General features: G+C 40.7%; 1 protein-coding gene and 1 long non-coding RNA gene across 2 annotated transcripts; one reads left to right on the forward strand and one right to left on the reverse strand.

Moving 5' to 3' along the window:
- The first annotated feature begins 603 nt into the window (after positions 1 to 603).
- On the forward strand, positions 604 to 5640 carry LOC4347051 (uncharacterized). Its single transcript, XM_015757182.3, has 4 exons — positions 604 to 866; positions 2713 to 3028; positions 3401 to 3560; positions 4938 to 5640. Exons 1-4 carry the CDS (start codon positions 693 to 695, stop codon positions 5404 to 5406), a joined length of 1119 nt encoding a protein of 372 aa, XP_015612668.1. The 5' UTR covers positions 604 to 692; the 3' UTR covers positions 5407 to 5640.
- A 12743-nt stretch (positions 5641 to 18383) lies between these two features.
- Positions 18384 to 20169, reverse strand: LOC112936403 (uncharacterized). The gene is made up of 3 exons (XR_003238509.2): positions 19534 to 20169; positions 18903 to 18980; positions 18384 to 18677 (listed from the first exon to the last, which is right to left on the reverse strand). It is a non-coding gene; the product is annotated as an uncharacterized lncRNA (long non-coding RNA).
- Between the last annotated feature and the right edge of the window lie 1336 nt (positions 20170 to 21505).

The raw sequence follows: 21505 nt of genomic DNA on the forward strand, positions 1-21505 counted from the left end.
CCTAATCTTACTACAATACTATTGAAAATCCACCTATATGTACGTAATATTCGTGAACATTAAAATTTAAACCTTGGTGAATGGATCATCCACCCACTACTCCACCACTACACCATTATTACTTCTCCTACACATATATATATATTGAGCTAGTAGCTGATCTAAATTTATTATTGCTATAGAGTTGTGTTTTTCTTAAGTACCCGGATATGACTGATAGGCCACGTATCCGTATCAGATATGGATACGTACTATAGTGATACGGATACAAGTACATATACGTGGCCTATCAGCCATTTGCGTTTAGATGAGATTGAGTACTGACATATAAAATAAGAAAATCATTAGATCATAATCAATTAAGTTTTAATTATTAAAGTAATTTTTATATACAATATAAAGTTTTCGTATAAAATATACAATTTAATGGTTTGGAAAAACGTGTTAACACCAGATAAAACATGTATCTTAATCAAGAGAAAAAAAAGGAACCATAGTGGTTTGAGAAAAAAAATTCGAAAGAGACGAAAAAACGAGGTGAAACCTGCACCAGAGGAGAGGAAATGGACGCGACAAAACGACGGCAGCGAACGTTGGAGTCCCGAGTCGACGGCAGCACACGTCGTTCGGTTCCTCTCCACTCCAACTCCACCGTTGCTCCCACCAAACCTCCCACTCCTTCCTCACCAACCATGCGCCCCACCGCCGCGGCCGCCACCGCCGCCTTCGCCTCACCGGTCGTCGCGGTTCCCAGTCGCGCGGCCCCGCTCGCCGCCCGCCGCCGCCTCCGCCGCGCGAGGCGCTTCGCTGTCCGCTCCGTCGCCTCCCCTCCAACGGTCCCCAAGCCCGCGGCTCCCCCCTCCAAGGTGAGATGAGATCGCCTGGTACTCACTTGCTCGCCGAGTTGGCCGCGGCCGGTAGTCATGTACTATTTGTTACATTGGTGCGCCTGGTGGTGGATCGAGCTCACCGGACGGATCGCCAATTTGGGTGGTCAGTGAATGCGTTGAAGCCATGCAATCCACACGGCACTAACTGCTTCTGTGCGGTTTTGTAGATCTCAAATTGGTGGGTAGTAGTAATTAGTAAAGTTCCCGTGTCGACTTGTGAGTCTAAAGTATGAACAAGCAGAATTGGTAATGCTAAATGTGTTCTGAAATGCGTAGTTATGCAGGTTCGAATAAAATCCCATTGATGTTTGCAAAACTTTGCTCTGATCGTGAACAGAATAGAACATTTGGGATCTAGTTGCTTAACTTTTGGCGCAAACTGCTGCTTATTTTGACCTGAAACAACGCAGTTTTGTTAACATGCATTTCTGTTACAGAATACATCTAGCGAATCCTTGAACTCCCAATTACGACGAGCTGTTCTTTTGTTAAATTATAAGATCTAGTTTTTACGTACGTGTTCTTGTGTTAGTCTAGTAATTGTCCGTTTAGTTTCAGAGTGCTAGGTTAACAGTTTGGAATATCTAGTTTTGTCTCGTTAGTTTCTTTTCATAATCAGTGCTATATCTTCCCATCATTAGATCAATCCTACTTGGCCTCTACTGAAGTGATTATGGAGTAGACAATTTCAGGGAAAATTGGAATTTTATTACTTAGCTGTTGACACACATGCATGCGCTTGGCTGATTGCATAGTGTGCATGATCTCCAGTTCTCCATGAGAGGGAATTGTTGGCAAATTGCTCCTATGGTTAAAACGAGGAATGCGATTCAACCATATGGAGGGACAGAGGCAAGGGGAATTTATCACCCTGTTCTCTTCATTTCCTTCCTGGGATATCTTTTGAAAATTTTTTCCTAAAAGAAGATAGGTTAATGATCCATCACCTGGTAGATTTACAAAAATGGGACCCAGCCTTACATTTTTGAGATATGCAGGTTTTATTTTCTTCCTGTCATTTGCATGCTTTTATCTTGGGCCCTACCTTATAAACATGATGCCTCCTGCTCTGTTGGGTCCATGTTACTCCTGTTTATAATTGATGCCATTTTTTTAACCCTAAAACCAATGATATGAATGCCATTGGAAGGAAGCTAGTCATGAATGGTTTTGATTGTTGAAGGGTGAGAAATTCACAATTTCAAGAAAGGTGACTCTCAACTGCCAGATCATACAAGAATGCTTGTGGGGGTTCGGTCAAATAATGGGTGGATATATTATTTTTGTGTTCTTTTGGGAGCATAGAAGAATAGATATGGCAAGAGATCAGAAGTTCTAGTGGTATGCCTTTTTCTATATTTTTGTTTGCCTGTGGTAGAGCGCCTCACCAGTGGGCATGGCAAGACTAGGAAGAAGGATGAGAGGGGGAGAGGGTTTTTTTTTTAGATAATGGAATATAACATCCCGGCCTTTACTCAAGAGAGCTACAACCAATTATTACAGAGGGGGAGAGGGGTTAAATTGCCCATAGGGGCAAATATGAATAATTCCATTGTTAGAGCAGCAAAAGAAAAAAGATTTACATTGTTTATAATGGCATTTTTTTTAATGAAACAGCACTCTTTAGAGTGGCAAATGATCAATTGTCCTTGTCTCAATTGTTAATGTTCAGAATGGATTTCAGTCACCACAGTGGCAAGTACTGAAACACTAGATTTTGAATGAAATGTTTTGGATGTAGTTGTATGGAAAATTTTGTTCTGCTTTTCTTTGTTGTTTGACTGTGACACTAAGCTATAACATTACATACATGTGTTTCTAGACTGGGAAATGGCAGTGGACATTTGAGGATAAGCCAATAAACATTTACTATGAGGAACATGAGCATGAGACTGCTGAGAACGTGAAGAACATTCTTATGATTCCTACAATTTCTGATGTTAGCACAGTGGAGGAATGGAGGGTGGTAGCCAAAGATATTGTGGCACGAAAAGGAGAATTAGGTTACCGTGCTACAATTGTTGATTGGCCTGGTCTGGGTTATTCAGACAGGCCATCACTGAACTACAATGCTGATGTGATGGAGAATTTTCTGGTTCAGTTAATTAATTCACCAAATAGTCCTGTGGCAAATACAGGTATACAACATTTTCATCTTAAAGCGCACTGATAGTCTGATACTGTAAGCATTTCCACTGTATTTTTTACCTGATTCAATACACTCTACTTCACTTGGGCATATTCTGTAATGAACAATACATTTCTTTCTTCTGGTTCTTATATTATAGATGACTACTTTATCTGCATATTGTTACTGTAATAGTCAATGATTCAACTAGAAATCAGGATTACTCATAGCCAAGGTTAGCAGTACTATTACCCAATGCAACTAAAACAGTGCAGAAAACATATTTTACAAAAATATTCCAGTTAATACTTCTGTAACAACACATTTTCTTGAATATCATTACTCAACTGATGGTGCCATTGTAATTCTTTATCATGATCAGATGGTGAAGTGGTAGTAGTTGGAGGAGGTCATGCAGCAACAATTGCAGTCCGTGCGGCTGGGAAGGGCCTTATAAGGCCATCTGGCATTGCTGCAGTTGCACCTACTTGGGCTGGACCCCTTCCCATTGTATTTGGCCGAGGTTCTGATATGGAGACAAGGTATAGACTAAGTGTATAGCTTTGATATTACAAATATTTGTCAGAGAATGCTAGGAAAGGTCCTCCTATCACCTTTGCTCTTTGATTTATGCTCAGCATTATGCGGAGTGGTTTTTTTGGTAAGATAATTTCAAAGACAACATCAGTACTACTATAAAAAAGGAAGGTCCTCATCAGTTGCTTACAGCTTATTATAAACTGTAACAGCTTATTAACAACCAAAAATTAATTTATGGGTAAAACTTTTTTATATGTGTCCTTAGCGACTTAAAAGCCAATGCTGAAAAAGAAACTATGTTGAAAAAACATCAAAATCAATTTCGAAATCAAGTTTAGAAATTTAAATTTCAGCAGCAGCTTATAAGCCATGGGGCAAATGATGAGGCCCGAACACTTGATGCTAATATGAAATATTATCTTCACCACTACATTTTCAGCAACAGTTTGCATTTTCGATGCTCCTTGTTGATACCACACACACTATTTAAGATCTCGTCCTGCAGGTTGTAATCCTGTAGTATGTATTACCTATCCCTTCATAAATACAAATATAAGATGTAAATATATTTTGTGATATGTGTGAATTGTGAATGGTAATTGTAATCTGTCAAGGGTAAATGGGTAATAGTGCAGTCTCATGTGTATAGATGAGTAATTTCTAGATTTTTTGTCTTGTATTCTATATAGTAATCCTTGGGCTCTTGCAATAGAGCCATCTTTCATGTTGTCATCCGTTGAATTGTGTATACTTACTGACCTATCTCATTAAATCAAGAGGCACATTTGGTAGATGGGTGATGGGTAAGTAAGTATTGCAGTGAGGTTATGATGCATTGCAACTGAGAAAATATGGTTGTGTTTATGCAGTCAAGCCACTAGTAATATAGTCTTGGATGCCATTTATGGTTTGAATATGTTTATGGTATTGCATAGATGAAGTGCCAGTAGCAACTAGCATGTTTATGCAGGCATTTCGTTTTCCATGTTGATAAATACATATCTGTGTGTTATACTGTCGTTGCATACAGAAAGTGCCAGTGCCATGTTTCTGCTGGCACTTTATTTTCCAAATTGGTTAAGAAAGCTACTGATTTGATTTTCCATTAGTCGTTTTCATTCCTTTTACGTTTATTAGTACAATTCATTTAACTAATGATATATTTGTGTAACTAATCAGTGAGATGTAGTAAAGTACATGTAACAAAATAACAATTAATGGTGTATATATATATTTTTACATTTTTGAAAACTGACTGATGTAGATAATTATGTGATAACATGTTCCCGTTGAGCCTTTTTACAGACATCTCAGCCTTTTGTTTCTTTAGATACAAAATTGATCATGCTGAAAATTGTTTCCCTAACCATTATCAACAGGTATGGGCTTCTACGAGGGACCCTCAGGGCCCCGGCTATTGGCTGGATGATGTACAATGTTCTGGTGAGCAACGAGAAGTCCATCCAGTCCCAGTACAAGTCTCACGTTTATGCCAACCCTGAGAACGTGACTCCAAATATCGTGGAAAGTCGCTACGAGTTAACCAAAAGGAAAGGTGCACGGTTTGTCCCGGCTGCATTCTTGACAGGCCTTCTTGACCCTGTCCAAACAAGGGAAGAATTCCTTCAGCTGTTTGCCAAGTTGGACGGTGACGCTCCAGTTCTGGTTGCATCGACCGTGAATGCCCCGAAGAGGTCGAAGGCTGAGATGGAAGCTCTCAGAGGCGCCAAAGGCGTGACAAAATTCGTGGAGGTTCCAGGTGCCCTTCTGCCGCAGGAGGAATTCCCATCACCAGTCGCGGAGGAACTCTACAGCTTTCTGAAGGAATCATTCTCGTCAGGTAGATGAATGTGCAGTTACGACAACTACGGCAGGGTCAAATTCAACAACATCCTATACTCATACTGTACTAGAGCTTGTAGTAACAGAAGCAGCAGCATCAATTCCTGTCTGGGTGCCACATTTCCAAGCTTGGCAAACCAACCACAATTCCATATATACAGAGAGTGTGTGCAAAGCATATTGCCCTGATCAATAATTGCAGCTCACCATCATGCTCCTCAGCTTATGGTGGTTCCGGTATGATCGAATCGATGCCTAACCCTTTTGATCTGGTGGCATTTATTCATCGCACATGATTGCAGCGGTTGCCCGAATCTCTGTTCTAATTCCCTGATCCCCTCTCATCCATGGAAAGGAAGTACAAGCCCACACATCCATGACAATTGGTCTCCACAGGTAAACAAAACTCTACTTTTTTGACCATAGCGATATGCCGATCGATGCATTCTTGTTTCTGTTATTATCCCCTGGGGAATCAAATCATCCATGCTTTTGAAGGCTGAAAACGCGCTATCTCCTGCTGCTACAACCTGAACAAGTTGGTAAAGTACAGTACAGGGCGCTGTACGTGCAGATCCGCTCAATAATTGGACCTTCCCCGGCACGCAAAACAGCACCCGGCTGTGTTTAGTTCACACTAAAATTGGAAGTTTGGTTGAAATTAGAACGATGTGATGGAAAAGTTGGAAGTAGGAAAGTTTTGATGTGATGAAAAAGTTGGAAGTTTGAAGAATTATTTTGGAACTAGACACGGCGGTATTATTACATGAATTAATAAAGTATTAATTAATATTTTTTAAAAAATGGATTAATATGATTTTTTAAAAAATAAATTTCGTATAGAAATTTTTTTAAAAAGTATACCGTTTAACATTTTAAAAAGCGTGCGCGTGAAAAATGAGAGATGTGAGTTGGGAAAACTGAGAGAAGAACCCAAACGCATCCTATTGCCGCGCCGTGCCGCAGCTACCATCAACGCGGCATTCGGCTCAGCCTGGTCTGGCCTGGCCATCGCCGTCGACCACCTCGTCGGCTGTCGGCCGCGTCAGGGCGGGCGCCGTCGCCGTCGTCGTCGTCTGAGCCGTGGCGCGCGGCACAGGGTCAGGGATGCCGGAGGATGGCCGTGTGGGCGCCGCGTTGAAGGGCTTGGAAAGCGAAGTTCGGTGTGGCAAGTGAGGTGTCCCAGCTCGCGGGGGTTTGGAGTTTTGGACGCTTGGACTCCACACGGGTGAAGGTAGCCGGTTTGGAGAAAAGAACGCGGTTAGAGGCGCCACCGCATTTGCATCGGGTGGGGTTATAAATGCGGAGTGATGGGGGGTTGCCTTTGATTTGCCTGAGTGGACTGGTAGGATAGGATGCACGTGTTGGCGTGTGGCGTCGATCGCGCTTCCTTTTCTCTGCTCCGCTCTGGCTGCGTTCTGCAGTAGCAGTTCCCACCATCCTCTCTCTTGTTTTTCACGCGAAAGTTTTTGAAATTGCTAAACGGTATGTTTTTACAAAAAGTTTATATACAAAAGTTATTTTAGAAAATTATATTAATCTATTTTTTAAAATAAATAGTAAATACTTAATTAATTATGCAATAATAGAATACAATAATAGAGTGCCCTCCCGAACAGAGCCAGTACTAGTACTAGTGAACTGTTCAAGGTTGCGGTTGCGTGGAGTGCCTGCATTGCAGGAGCTCCGGTTGTAGAGCTGAGCTGCAGCTGCTGCCTAAAACCTCGCACATGAAAAGGACAAACAAAAACGATCAGAACCGGATTTCATAAGAGCAGCTATAGCCTATAGGGCTTGTTTGGGAGTAAACTCTAACTAGTTTATTTTATGAGAGCGTTTCACCCAGCTCCGCTGTTATTTAGGTGGAACTAAAACTGTTTGGCTGAATTTTAATTCTATGAGAGGTGAAGCTAGAGCTGGAGCTGTGCTAAACAACCCTATGGTGTGTGGAGAAATTGAACTATCGGGAGTCGATTGTTGTGTGTCAGTGAACTAAATCGAGCTCAAAATATAAGTCGCTCTTAGATAATTAAAATAGTATTTGTTGCAGATGGGGTTGAACCCATCCAACCTCAGTCACATAATTTAAAATTTCCTCCAAACTTTTTTTATGCGGGTCCCATAAATCGGTGCGCACGCTGAAGTCATCGAATCAAAGTGTGTTCGCTATCTTGGTACTGCAGTAGTCAAACACACAATGGAGCTGCTCTAAGGGCTTTCGCAGTATGCCTAGGTGGCGTTTGCCCCGATTTCTCACGTCGGAGATTCTAGTCTGCCTCTCCGTTACCAAATGAAGATCCACGGATCCCTTGAGGCACGTTCCTCGTTAGGTTTGTCGCAACAAGACAGGGCATGGCTCGCACGTTGCATTAGAAGAGGGCGTTGCCCTATGCTGATGAGGACATCCTCCACTATTACCCGCTGGCAAAGACGCAAAAATCGGGCGGCGACCGTGTGAGCCTCTGAATAATCCCACCTTGCTTTGTTTAGCTTGGGAGGAGGAAGCCACCTTAAAAGGGAGAGCCACCCTTTCCCCTATCGGACTAGTCTTTTAGGGAGATTGGACCTTTCCCCGAGTGGGTGTGCCTATGAACTGTTGGGGTCCGGGCAACCTTAAGTTATTGGGCCTCGGCAAACCCCACCTGGGCCGGATTGTTATCCTTTGGTATCAGAGCTGGGCCCTTGTTAAGGGGGTGGGAATGATGAGGACATCCTCCATTATTAACCGCAGGCAAAGACGCAAAAGTCGGGCGACGACCATGTGAGCCTCTGAATAATCCCACCTTGCTTTGCTTAGCTTGGGAGGAGGAAGCCACCTTAAAAGGGAGAGCCACCCTTTCCCCTATCAGACTAGTCTTTTAGGGAGATTGGGCCTTTCCCCGAGTGGGTGTGCCTATGAACTGTTGGGGTCCGGGCAACCTTAAGTTATTGGGCCTCGGGCAACCCCACCTGGGCCGGATTGTTATCACATGCGATGCCCCTAGACCCGTGTGATGTGGCGCAGTCGTCCTGCTGCTCCTTGCATGGTTGTCGTTGGCGAGGGCACTACCCTGAGTTGCTTCGTCATCCCTAAAGCAGTGGTGCTAGCAAACGAGCCTGATGCTAGATCTAGCGAGCTCGACAGGACAATGATGACAGCTTGGGGAGAGATGCAGGTAAGAAAAAAGGAAGATGGCGGTGGCAGATTTGGTGCCTAGGACCTTATTGTTGTTCCCTGTTCTGCGTTGTCGAGCTTGTTATCGTCCCCCACTCCAAGCCACCCCAACCCGTCCGCAACACCAGCTCGATGATGGCCGCCTCGACCCGTCTACAGCAGTAGCTTCCTTGCTACGGTGCCTTGGCCTCCTCGATGCTTCTGCTCATCGCTGCGTTGATCTGCTCGATGCTTGCCTGGTTTGAGGCATTGCCAAGGTGAGGGTAAAGGCGGCGACGCCGGTGAGCAAGGGAGAGACAAAAATGCGAGTGGAGTGAAAAGTGACAGGTGGGTGTGGGGAAAATGTAGGGAGATGATTTTTTTTAATTTTTAGAGTGTTCCGTGTAAAATATTGGACTGCTTTGTAATTTCCTTTAGAAAATGTCAGGATAGAAGTGAAGAAGTTAGCCACTAACATGATAAATTAAATCCACTCCTAGAACCACTTTGCACCATGAGATAAATAGATTTGTGACTTATGTGGCTCTCTAAGGTCCCTCATACCCATGTCCTGCATTGTGAGTGCCCTAAGGCTATTCACAACACGGTGAGCTAGCCAGCGGCTCTAGTTGACCATGTCGGAGACAAACCACCGTGGAGGAGAAAGGGGGTGGAGTGAGTGGTCTTGTGGGTGTGCTTGTGCTTTCCGCAAGTTACGGTGGCCTCACCAGGAAAAGCACGGAGCCCCATGCTGTGCCTAATTTGGAGGGAGGTGGACAATGGAGAGGCAATAACTACGAGTGACATATCGACTTTGCCTATGAAGTTTGCGAGGAGATGCTAACGTCGACTTCTTCGTCCAGTCTCACAGTCGCTCAGCTCTTCGTTCGATTTGCCACTGCCGAGTTCATCCTCATCGCCTAATCCACTCCACTGGGAGCTCATCGGTGCACCCCACTTCATTCTGTGCTGCCGAGAGCTTGTTGGCTCGCCTCGTCTCCGTTTGCGTCACCAAGAAGGGTGAGTAGGCAGGGGAGAAGGGAGAGGTCTACCTGTCATTGGAGATGGGAGAGGGGAGAGGGAAAAGGCAGTGCCAAAGAGTGAGGGGTCAAAGGATAGGGGAGATGGGAGAGGGGAGAGGGAAAAGGCAGTGCCAAAGAGTGAGGGGTCAAAGGATAGGGGATCGACAGAGAGTGGAAGGGGAGGGAGATAGAGGAGTGATTTTATGCTAGTTTCTAGATTTTATAGCATATAGCGTGAAATTTAATGAGGATTGAAATTGAAGATGTTAGGGCATCCACAATGTGGTGTAAAAGTAGTCCATAAGCAATAGAATATTCCATTAAGCCATCTATAACCATTGTGTAACTAGTCCATATAGAAAAAATAACAAAAGATACCCATATGCATATGGACTACCCATATGGAATAAATTATATTATCTATCTCTACTCATCTCTCTTCTCCTATTGATACCTTGTATCTATATACACTGTTGAGATTGCTATAGGGAAAAACTATTTATGTGGGTCCCATCTATATGGATCACTTTGTCATATACATTGGTGATGCCCTTAGGAGCAGACATTTTAAAACCACTTTGGAACAGGGTTTGAAATCCCGGTTCGAAATTTCTGAAATTTCAATAATTTCGCCCCTACCGGCATGTTCAAATCTCGCCCGAAATGTTTGTTTTTTTGTAATTTTTTACGAATTTGGTCAAATTTTATTCAAATTCAGTCAAATTTTCAAATAATTTCAGCCAGAAATTCCCGAAATTACGGTCACCCCTGGCATAAAATCCAATTTCGAAATTGAAAACCCTGCTTTGGAACAAAGGATTTTGGGAGGAATCCAATCCTTTGAAAAATTTTCCTATATGGTCATTTGTATAAATGGAATAGCTATGCAAAAATCCTGGGCAATTCCTTTCGATTGGCTCAAAACCTCAAAACATAGAAATTTTGGAGGAATAACATAAGCTTCAACCTCTTGGAATAAAAACCCTTTGTGAATATCTCTTTTCTGGTTCTAGCATTTTTCTCACGTCATTCATATAGTTTTTATGTCTTTTTTTTTTCAATCCATGGGATTTGAGGTGTAAGGGCACTTTAATTCTACATTTTTTCTTGTAATTCCTGTTTTAAGAATCATGCGTTCCAAAGGAGCTGGCCGCAGCCCGTGGTACTCTAAGACCTCCACTGTCAATACCCAAACTAACCTAAGCCGTATGATCTCTGTTCTTTTTAGCTCATCCACGGGATTATTGAACTCACGCTTCGAAAAATACGTTTTCTCGAAATCCTTTTTTTCTGCTGCACTGTTTGGACCACTTATTTTAAACTATCTGTTAACTTTATTTTAGAAAATATAGTTTATCCCTTTAATCAGGTAGATAATCCACGACAACAATCCACTTAATAATCTAAATCAAAAGGGGCTTAAGAAATTCCATTGTTGTAATTTGCACTCCAAAATTCTGTGGGGTTGCTGGAATTGTAACGTGAGCTATGAGTGCCCGCCTTGCAACTTTTCCTTTTGTTGGTTGTATCATTCCAAACCGAATGGAAAAGGGAGGTCATGGGGGCCAAATTCCGGCTTTCGCCACACGTATAGCCGTGACAAAGGTTTAGTTTGGTAAGCAGCGTTTCTCTGAAAAGTCTAGCTCTGGATACAGAACAATATCCACTCGCAATCCGCTCCGTATCACAAATAGCAACAGTCTTAAATACCCTTTGTCCTATGCTTTCTCGTGGACGTGGATAACAACGCGCTGTTTTGGGGGCCTTTGTTGCTACGACCCCTCCTGCTCTTAAAAAAAACTTAACCTAGAAATAAATGTGACTCGTCCTGTTTAAAAAAGCTTAACCTAAAAGAGGATATAACCCTTACCAGATTGATTATACTAAAATTAACAGATTAATTGTACTAAGATATTTTTTTGGGATGGAAGGGAGTCCACGGTAACTGAATTGCTACGTCAGTGTCCTCTATTCCCTGCTAAGTCCCACCAACTGTAACAAATGCAGGGCTGCTTCGTGATCTCAATGGCCTTTTTGGTTAGCTCCCATCATCTCGGTACATATAGGTAGTTTCTTGTCCCGTTCTCAACGTCAGATTTTCATAGGTTTGGATGGATTTTTTTTACATATTTTTTTGTTCATTTCATGTGAGAATGGATGGTTTTCATTTCAATTTACATATTCACCGGATTGACACAACTGCTTTCTTCCCTTTTTTTTTGGCATATAGATGGTAGGTCGAACAACATTAAAAGGGAAGGCTATTAAGAACAGCAATGAGCAAGGCTGAGTTTAAAAGTGAGCAATCAGTAAGGCTGAATTTGAAAGTAAAATTTGTGTTAGATTTTTGGTGTCACGAAAAAAAAAGACAAGTTATGTGTGTATGATTAATTTAGTATTAATTATAATTTTTTTAAAAAATAATTAGATGTTAAAAAATATATAAAAAATATTTGTAAAAAAAAAAACACCAATTAAAAGCGTGTTTACAGAAAATGAGAGCTTATCAACATCCAAACTCAGCCTAGGGGTGATGGATGTAGCATGTAGAGATTAATTAGGACGTGGACTGCTGTAATCAGGAGTAAATTAACTAGAGCATTCACCAATTGACTCCATGACGCACACCAGTCTACCGGGAGAGCGGCCTTGCGATTGCAACGTCCCACTGTCCCACACGCGCCGACGCCGAGTTGCCGACGAATCTCGTCTCTACTTTGGATTATAATTAATATATATGAAGCTAAAGTTGAATTGTTAATTTGCCTGATTTGATTTTAGGGGTTTTCCTTTACTGCATGCATGGCTAATTGCTTTCTTTTTATGATGGCTAAGAACACAAGTAAAATAAAATTATTCTTGAAAAAAACAAACTTTTGATTATGATCTGAAAGTAGAGCCAAGCATAGCTTTAATAGGACGAACATGGTATGCCTTATTTATTTAGAGTACATACATGTGTGTATAACTGTATATACGTTGAACGAACAACCAAGGGCTTTTTTACACGTGATTAAAAAGCAAGTGCAAAATAGAGAAATGTAAGTTATAGGAAAAATACAGAAATAATAATTTGAGATCGTAGAAAAAAAAATACATGAATTGGATGAGAGATAGACTCAAATTAAAGAATTTTTTCATAAGATTTGAATTATTGCTAACTTTTCTATAAAATCTATATAGAATTATCAATTCCTTAAAATCTTATTTTTCATTAGTTGAATTTTGCGGCTGCATTGCTTAAACAAAGGTGATAAAGATGGTCTCATTTTTCGAAAGGCTGACCAAAAAGTCAATAAATATATTTATTGATGAAAATGATTGCTAAAAGGTGCAATATGCCATGGCATAATATGTTTCACAAACCGAACATTAGGATGAAAAATCTTTGGGTAACTGACGTGTAACAGTGGTGACTGTGAGATAGGTTTGGTGAAGGGTAATGGGGATGACGGAGAGCCATTTAGGCTGCGTTCGTTGCAGTTGGTTCCCAACTCTCTCCGTCTCGTTTTTCACACGCACGCTTCCCAAACTGTTAAATAGTGTGTACTTTATAAAAAGTTTTATATACGAAAGTTACTTAAAAAATCATATTGTTTCATTTTTGAAAAAAATAACTAGTAATACTTAATTAATCATGCTCTAATTGACCACTAATTATCCGTGCGTGGGAGATGGGTTCCCAACACCCACCAACGAACACAGCCTATTAATCTTTAGGTGCAAAAGTAGTACTCCCTTCGTCCTATAATATACTCCCTTCATCTACTTTTGATAGTCATATTTCCAAATCTAAAAAAATTATTTTTGATAGGCATATTTCAATCCAACAACTTATCATCTTAATAGCTTTCTTGGATTTAATGCGCGACTCTCCATTCTTCTACATAAGATTGGTTACATGGGCATCGAGAAATATAAATATTAATGAATCACTTGTTTACGAGAAATGACTAGTAGCATATTTAAATGGATGATAGGTAGAATCACTTATCGTTGGTCTGTGTGTCAAGATGAAATATGACTATCAAAAGTTGATGGAGGGAGTAATAACTTAAGATTGGATATGACATCACCCAGTACAATTTATCTGAATATGCCCTTTATCCAGATACATTGTATCAGGTGATGTCTTATATAATCCTATGATACTATATTATGAGCATTAGAAAGAAACATTAACATACGTGTTAAAAGGATATAAGTAGTTATGTAGTAAATCATAAAAAAAATTGCAATGCTTGACAAAATATATCTCGAGATAACTAAATTTTATCTCCAAGTTTTCCACCTTATTACAAATGTAGTAACTTGGGGTATCTTTTAAAGATAATAAAATTAACCTAAATTGATACATGCACACAAGAGACAACACATACAGTGGTTCGTCCTTTAGATTCATAGCCTTCTCATCGGGAAAAACCTATTAAACGGTGCCCCATCATCTCATGTCGGCTAGCAAAAACCTGTTGAGTGTTGAGTACAGAAACTCAAGTGACGCTGGCGCTTTCTGCGTACTTCTACTATTTTGGACACGTCAAGCCCAACATGACAAATCACACGTTTGCAAAAACCATTTCGTTTTGCTGGCAGTGCAGCTGGGACGATATTGATCATATCCTTTTTGTTGCAACGCACATAAATTCACTTTTGATGAACGGGTGCATACAGCACACACAGATGACGATTCATCATGGACAATTAATTACAATTATCTGTTTTTGATTTTGTTATTTCGTTTTCAGTGTTCACGCGTATAAAAATTTGAAACACGATGGAATATATGTGCTTCCATCTTTTGAATATATAAAATAGTTATGAAAAATTTCAAAAGTGTTTCATGGTAGAGTATCATAGACTCTTCAAAATGGTAACCTGTGTTAATATAAGAGGAATAAACATATATTGTTCTTTTGAGTTTCAACCTATTGTCTAATAAGTTTGGGTTTCTTACGCACTTAGAACTTTTCTATTTTTCATATTATATTTCTTTAAAATATTAGGCATTCTTTTAAAAGAAAACACACAACTAAACGCCAAGTGGTGGAAGGGGTCTATATATGCGAGATTTTATATATGTATATGAGGAGATTTTTTTTTTCAAAGTAGCCTAATATGCATCAATTTCTTCGAGAAGGTTTTTTTTTTTTAAAAAAGGAGGAAATCGTTACAGGAAGGGCTAATATTGTCATCTTTGTGTAGCCACCTTAGGTGCCCTCTCTAATTTCAACAATGATAGTCCGTTCAAGCTGCATGCTGACATTTTCCCGCCGTCTTTCCTATTTACTCCGATCCCGCTATCCTAAAAGACTCATGCATGTGTGTCTAGATTCATCTCTAGATCGAGATGGATTCGTTTTAGGAAAGGAGGTTCTTTATCACCGATCGACCATGATGTAATAGGTTTCGTTATAGTGCGTCCATAGTATGGCCTCCCTCCTAGTATCGACCTTTATTGTCAGGTACTCTAGCACAAGAGTAACATATGCTTTAGTCCAAAGTAGACAACTAGACATATAGGTATCCTGTTGAGAAGGAGTATGATGAAGCAGTAAGGTTATAAAAGGTACGGTTGATTTCGATTATTTGCATAATCTTTTTCCTTAAGAAGACAACACGCGGAAATTAATCCAAACAAATTAATGTTGCCTCTTGCCACTTTGCCAGTACTGTAGATGATGTCCACATTGGGTTGTAAATAAGTAGACTTATAAGTAAGCCCTGCTAAGTCTTACTCTAGATCTCATATATACATGCTGGATTGAGTTTGTGTGCTAAATTAGAGTGATTTAAAATTTAAAATGATTTAAAAAAGATTCATTCAAATATCATTAACATAGATAGTTACATATCTAAATCCATAGGTTTATGGAGTTAGAATATCCAGCTCTGGAAAACTTGCATACGGAGTTAGAGCAAATTTAATAGTATAACTAACTACTAGCTCCAAATAATCTATAGTCGATTTAATAGTCAATTCATACAATAGTTACCTATAAATATATACTACATTACTAATATCTGGTCCCACCTATCATACACACATTACGTATTGGAGTTCATGCTGCAGCTGGCTACAAATCTATAGCTCGCTGCTCATTTTTCTCTTCTTTAGTCTCCTCGATATGTGTTTATAGCTGGCTTATAGTCTGCTATTATACTTGCTCTTATACCACACATTAGAGAAGGTACAATAGCAGACTATTAGCTAGCTATAAACATATTTTAATGAGATAAAAGATGAGAGAGAAGAGCAGCGGGCTACAGATCTGTAGCTAGCTGTAGCATGAACTTCAAGACACAATGTGTGTATGACAAGTGGACCATATATTAACAGTATAGTAAACAACTATTGTATAAATTGGCTATTAGATCGGCTATAGATTAATTGGAGCTAGTAGTGGACTCTACTATTAAACTCTTATACTCTTTGCGTCGGTATCTGCTCATGCTCTTACCACGTGTCCAGGTGTGGCAATGGGCCATTGCTAACCCCATAAATTGTTAAAGCTGTTTACTTATCATTGATTATCCCAGTTTCTAGAACCATTGGCCAGTTGAGAGTTGCTTCACTGGGGTGAGTTTCGATTTCACCCTTTTCTCTTCTAATTTTTTGTGAAGTTATTTTATTTTTTACATATTAGTGTATATATTTTTTGGATATGAGAAATCTAGATTTCTATATAATTAAAATTTGAGCTAAATCTGCCACTTGAAGTGATATGGAGCTAGCTATATTGGTCGAGAACCACTTGATTGTAAGCTTTAAATTTATTCCACTAAAAATCAACTACTACGCGCCTTGCTGTGCAGATGAAGACCGCACCGTATTGCTGGATCAGTATTTGTTATAAATGCCCTGGCAATCTAGTATATAAATGGCACTCTCCATGGACTTGATCTCTCTTTTATATGGAGTTTCTCCAACCGCATATACATTACTAAACATGGTTAGTAGGGGCTTCCCTAATATCCTAGTATTTTTTTAGTCAAGCATGCCTAATTAATGCCAAATTATTTGGTCTATTATATTTGGCACCTCCCAGATACACCTTCCGTCTAAAAAAAAGCAAATCCTAGCTATATACTGGACAATTGCATATCCAGTTTCATAGCTAGGATTTAATTTTTTGGGACGAAACGAGTACAAAACATACATGTATTTTTTCCCTCATCCTTCCTTTCTCAGTATATCTGATTTGTAGTTCCCACTGCAGCACGCAAGATAACGTTAAGATTGGAGTATACTGTCAAGCACACAAACAAAACGTTATCATAATTTTTTTAACAGAAGTCATACATATACTTCTATAGTATTATACATACGCATAAAATCTCAACCTAAAATTCATCATATATATAGAGCAGAAATAAACAAAAGATTGACAAATTTATACTATTAAAGCTATCAGATTTTTGTTTTTTTAATTATGGCTAAAATATAATAATTTTGGAGTTGAGAGTTCATATATATACAAGTATAATACTATTAGAAATACTCGTATAATTTTTCTGGATTTTTGATGATGTTTATTAGTTGATGTACAGGGTGAGTGTACTCGCGAAACTTGTATGTATAGGATATGTTCTGAGTTAACAAATACTACCTTTGTCCCAATACATGAGGTGTTTTAGGCTTAAGAACAGGTATTAAGAAAACATGTGGAATTAAATAGGAAAAAAATGTGATTGGTTAAGAAGGGAAAGTAGGTGAAGAATTTGAATGGTGGAAGGTTGTGATTAGTTAAAAAGGAATGTAGGTACAAAATTTGTTATATTTTAGGACAAATTTTTAGTGTTAAAAATTGTTATATTTTAGGACATAGGAAGTAGCTAGTAAACGTGAAAACGATCCACTTTAACTCTTAAGAGAAACAGTTTGCTAATTGGTATAGACAGTTTTCAAACCAAAATAACTTCCTTGTCCACTTTGATCGATTGGATTGTGAGAGGATTAATTACTTGGGAGGATATATTTGACAATGACCATTTGATCCTCTTGGTTAATTAATCTTTCACTCTCGCCGATACGGACACAACCCAACCGAATTTGCATATGGTTGGTGAAATGGGGACAAAATTAGGAATATGCAGCATTTATATTTGAAAAAAATATAGTTCCTCTCTCTCAAATAAAAACTCGATGTTTTAAGATTTCTCAGCCTATTTATTTGATTCAGTTATCATTTCAATATGGACACAACCCAACCGAATTTGCATATGATTGGTGAAATGGGACAAAATTATGAATATGTAGCATTTATATTTGAAAAAAATATAGTTCCTCTCTCTAAAAAAACCTCGATGTTTTAAGATTTCTCAGCCTATTTATTTGATTCAATTATCATTTCGATAAGAGTACATGCAATTCAGAACACTACACTGGACAAGGTCACCAGTGACGGGCCCAAACCCTCACCTTTGACGGCTTTAGGCTTGGTCAGTGATCAGTGGTCACTGGTGAGTTCGGTCACCTTTGACGGGTGGAAGACCGTCACTGATGACAGTCACCTCTGACGGGCTAGAACTCTACGGCCCGTCAGAGATAAGTGTCTGCGCTAACCCATGCCATTTTGCAACCCGTCACAGATGACTCACCTGTGACGGCTCAGAGAGTAAAAAACGTCACAGGTGTGTCACTTGTGACGACATGTATGTGCAAAGCCGTCACTGGTATGGTCACCTGTGACGGCTTTTGCAATATGAACCGTCAGTGGTGAGCTTACATCCAGAAAAATAATAATTTCCCCTAGGATTTGCTAGCCATGCCTCTGGAAAAACAGAACATACACATGCAATATATATGTCTCCAGTTTCAGCCCATTGCATTAAAAGTTTCAAACTAACATCACATGCATTCCAAGTTGTCACCGAAAATCCATAGACATTCACACACATGCATTGCAAGTTCTCAAATTGAGCCAAGCCGATGCTTCAAAGCACCAGAAATAAATCCAGAAAAAAGAGAACATACTTCGATGCCAACATACTGAAAAATGAGAAATATAGCCTAAGTGCCACAAACTTGAACATAGCATTTCCATCTTTGGTTTCTGAGCCTGACGAATATGGTATGACATACAAACTTACAATTAGATCAGCATAAGTACAGCCCCCAGTGCCTGCAATGACATCATTCAGAGAAGTTTAATGCAACAATATCCTAACAGCCTAACAACCAGATATATGTTACAGATGGGATGACAGTAGCAGGAACAGCTTCGATATGTTACAAATGCATATAACTATGCAAGAATAGCCTAACAGCCAGATAATCAGCATAAGTTGCTCCAAAACAACAAATTAAAATGGGGTCACTCTGTCTGAGAAGGCAAAAATAAGTTTACCTCAGATTAGTATTCATTAGCTAGCCTTTCAACCATCCTTGATAGTCATCCATATGCATGTCAGTAGTTAAATATTATCTGAAAGAAACGGAAATAGATCAACTGGCAAAGGAAGCTCACCATTTGTAGAAAGAACTAGCATCTAATTTGTTCAGCTAGCATAGAAATTGGGGGATTTGTAGAGTATCCAAGAACACACCAAAAAAAACTTCTGGTAAGAGGTCTAACAAGGAAAATAAAAACAGATTTACTGATGCATCAACTTAAATAGAACAAGAAAACAAAGCGAAACAACATGCATGCCCACTATCCAAACAAAATACTAGTACACAAAGAGCATCTAACTAATGATCCAATAGCTCATGATTTTTGATGGGGTTAAAGCTAGATGCATCCTTGGACAAGGATTTAGCCACAGGAACCACAGGAGACGCCGGAATCGGTTGACTGCAAGCTCAGATCTGGATACAAGAGAAGGAAAGGGTGACTTCTGCTTAGCACTAAACTAAGTAAAATAGATGAGGCGGCAGTGACTACTGAGGATGGGGTGGAAGGGGACAGCCGACGCCTGCTCTCCCCACGGCAGGTTGACCTCGATGACGTGGGGTGGTGTGGACGGCGGATCGCTTACCTCACGAACGGATCTGGCGTCGCTGAAGCTAGGACCGCAGGATCTGGAGCACCCAAACTCGGGATGGTTGGATCCGCGACCTCTGAGTTCATGGTGTCCAGATCTGGAGCCCCCGAGTTCATGGTTGCTGGGACCGTCAGGGGGAGGGTGGGGGATGTAGAAGCTTGTCGTCGACCGGAGATAAGCGGCGATGGACGGAGGGGCTTGTCGATGGCGTTGGGCAGCGGCGTGGTGCCCCATTCGCCGATGGTCCTGGCACCGGCGTTGTCTTCGTCTTTGGCTCGATACGACCCGGATCTGGCGTGGTGGAGGTGGGAAGGAGGCGGTGACCCGGATTTGGAGTTTTGGAGGCATGGCGGCGACCGTGGGCGGTGGGTGAAGGAGGCGGCGACCGTGGGCGGTGGGTGAAGGAGGCAGCGACCCGGAGGCGGTGGGAGAAGGAGCCGATGACGGGGCGGCGGAGAGACGGCGGCGGCGACCATGGGGCGGAGGGCGAAGGAGGCGGCGACCTTTGGAGGTGGGCGAAGGAGGCCGGTGGTTGGTGGGAGGAGAGAAGAGAGACTGAGAGGAGAAGGAGAGAGACTGAGCAGGTGGCGGTGGGGCCCCATGGGTGGGGGGTGGGGGTTCCTTTTTTATATGTCAAAATTGATCACCTTTGATGGGTGCAAACTTAAAATCAGTGATGGGCCAGAAGTCATATCCGTCACAAGTGACGGCCCATCACCTGTGACGGGTTATAACTCCCTGGCCCGTCAGAAATGAGGTCATACCAGTGACGGGTTGGAAGTCAAACTCGTCACTATCTTACCTGTGACGGCTTAAAATTCTGGCCCGTCACAGGTGAGGTGATACCTGTGACGGGCCGAGGCCAGATGCCTCACCGATGATGGTAAACCTAACGACCCGTCAAAGGTGACGGTCATCTGTGACCAATTTATAAACCCGTCACTGGTGTACCGTCACAGATGTAGGGTTCTGGCGTAGTGGAAGGTTCGAGAGAATATTTCCTGATTGTAATTAATTAAGCCTTCCATAACTTATTGCCACGTGCCACAGGAGTTACAATACACATTGGCGCCATGGACACAAACATTACATAGGGCAAAGCAAATCACGAGTGGTCTGGAATGAGTCGATAGAAATAGACTGACCCCATTTCTTTAATTACATATTGCTAAAATGACCTTTTTTTTCTGGAAAATTGTTAGGATGTTACAACATCCAGTTTTTTTTGGATGGAGGAAGTAGTTGTTTTTGTTGCACAAATTTAATACTTACATATAAAGGTTAATATATGCCAATGACTTAGTTATCTTTGCCTCCCCCGAGCAGCAAGACCTCCTTACAAAGGAAACCATGCTGTACTTTGGTGGTGCCTAAGGGCTGGCAACTAATTTCAAGACGTATCCGCTGCTTGGATGAAGACGTGGATCACATTCAATCTCTCCATTAAGAAAATTTTGAAGGTATAATGGCAACCTACACTTCTCATATGTGTTCCTTCCACCTCTAACTAGTTCCTTTGTCACATTCCTCCTTTTGTCGACCAGATCCAATTGATCTCGATGTAGCAACTTTCTGCCTCCAATACCTTCACTTGCCAATGCAAAATCTAGTGGAGGCAAAGAACAAGTAGAGGCCCCTTCAGCAATACATTGTATTTATATATGTATTGTGTTATCTATAGAGATTAGAATGTCCTCCCTTTCAATGCCTTGTGTTTATATCACTTGCCTGGACACCTCCTTATCCAAGCAGAACTCGAAAGGCAAAAGCTAAGACACAATTCGAGCAGTCCTAGTCATTCTTATGTCAGACTATGAGCTTTATCCTCTTTCTGAGATCACATTTCATGTCCACGAGTTTATCTTAGATTTGGGAATTTGTTTCTTGTCCAATAATAGGTATGTAGGTAGTATTCTTACTGAGGTATATGCGCGCGCGTACACGGGTACAAATCCTATATTTAGTA

Source organism: Oryza sativa, chromosome 9 (assembly GCF_034140825.1).
Source record: "Oryza sativa Japonica Group chromosome 9, ASM3414082v1".
Taxonomy (NCBI): domain Eukaryota; kingdom Viridiplantae; phylum Streptophyta; class Magnoliopsida; order Poales; family Poaceae; genus Oryza; species Oryza sativa.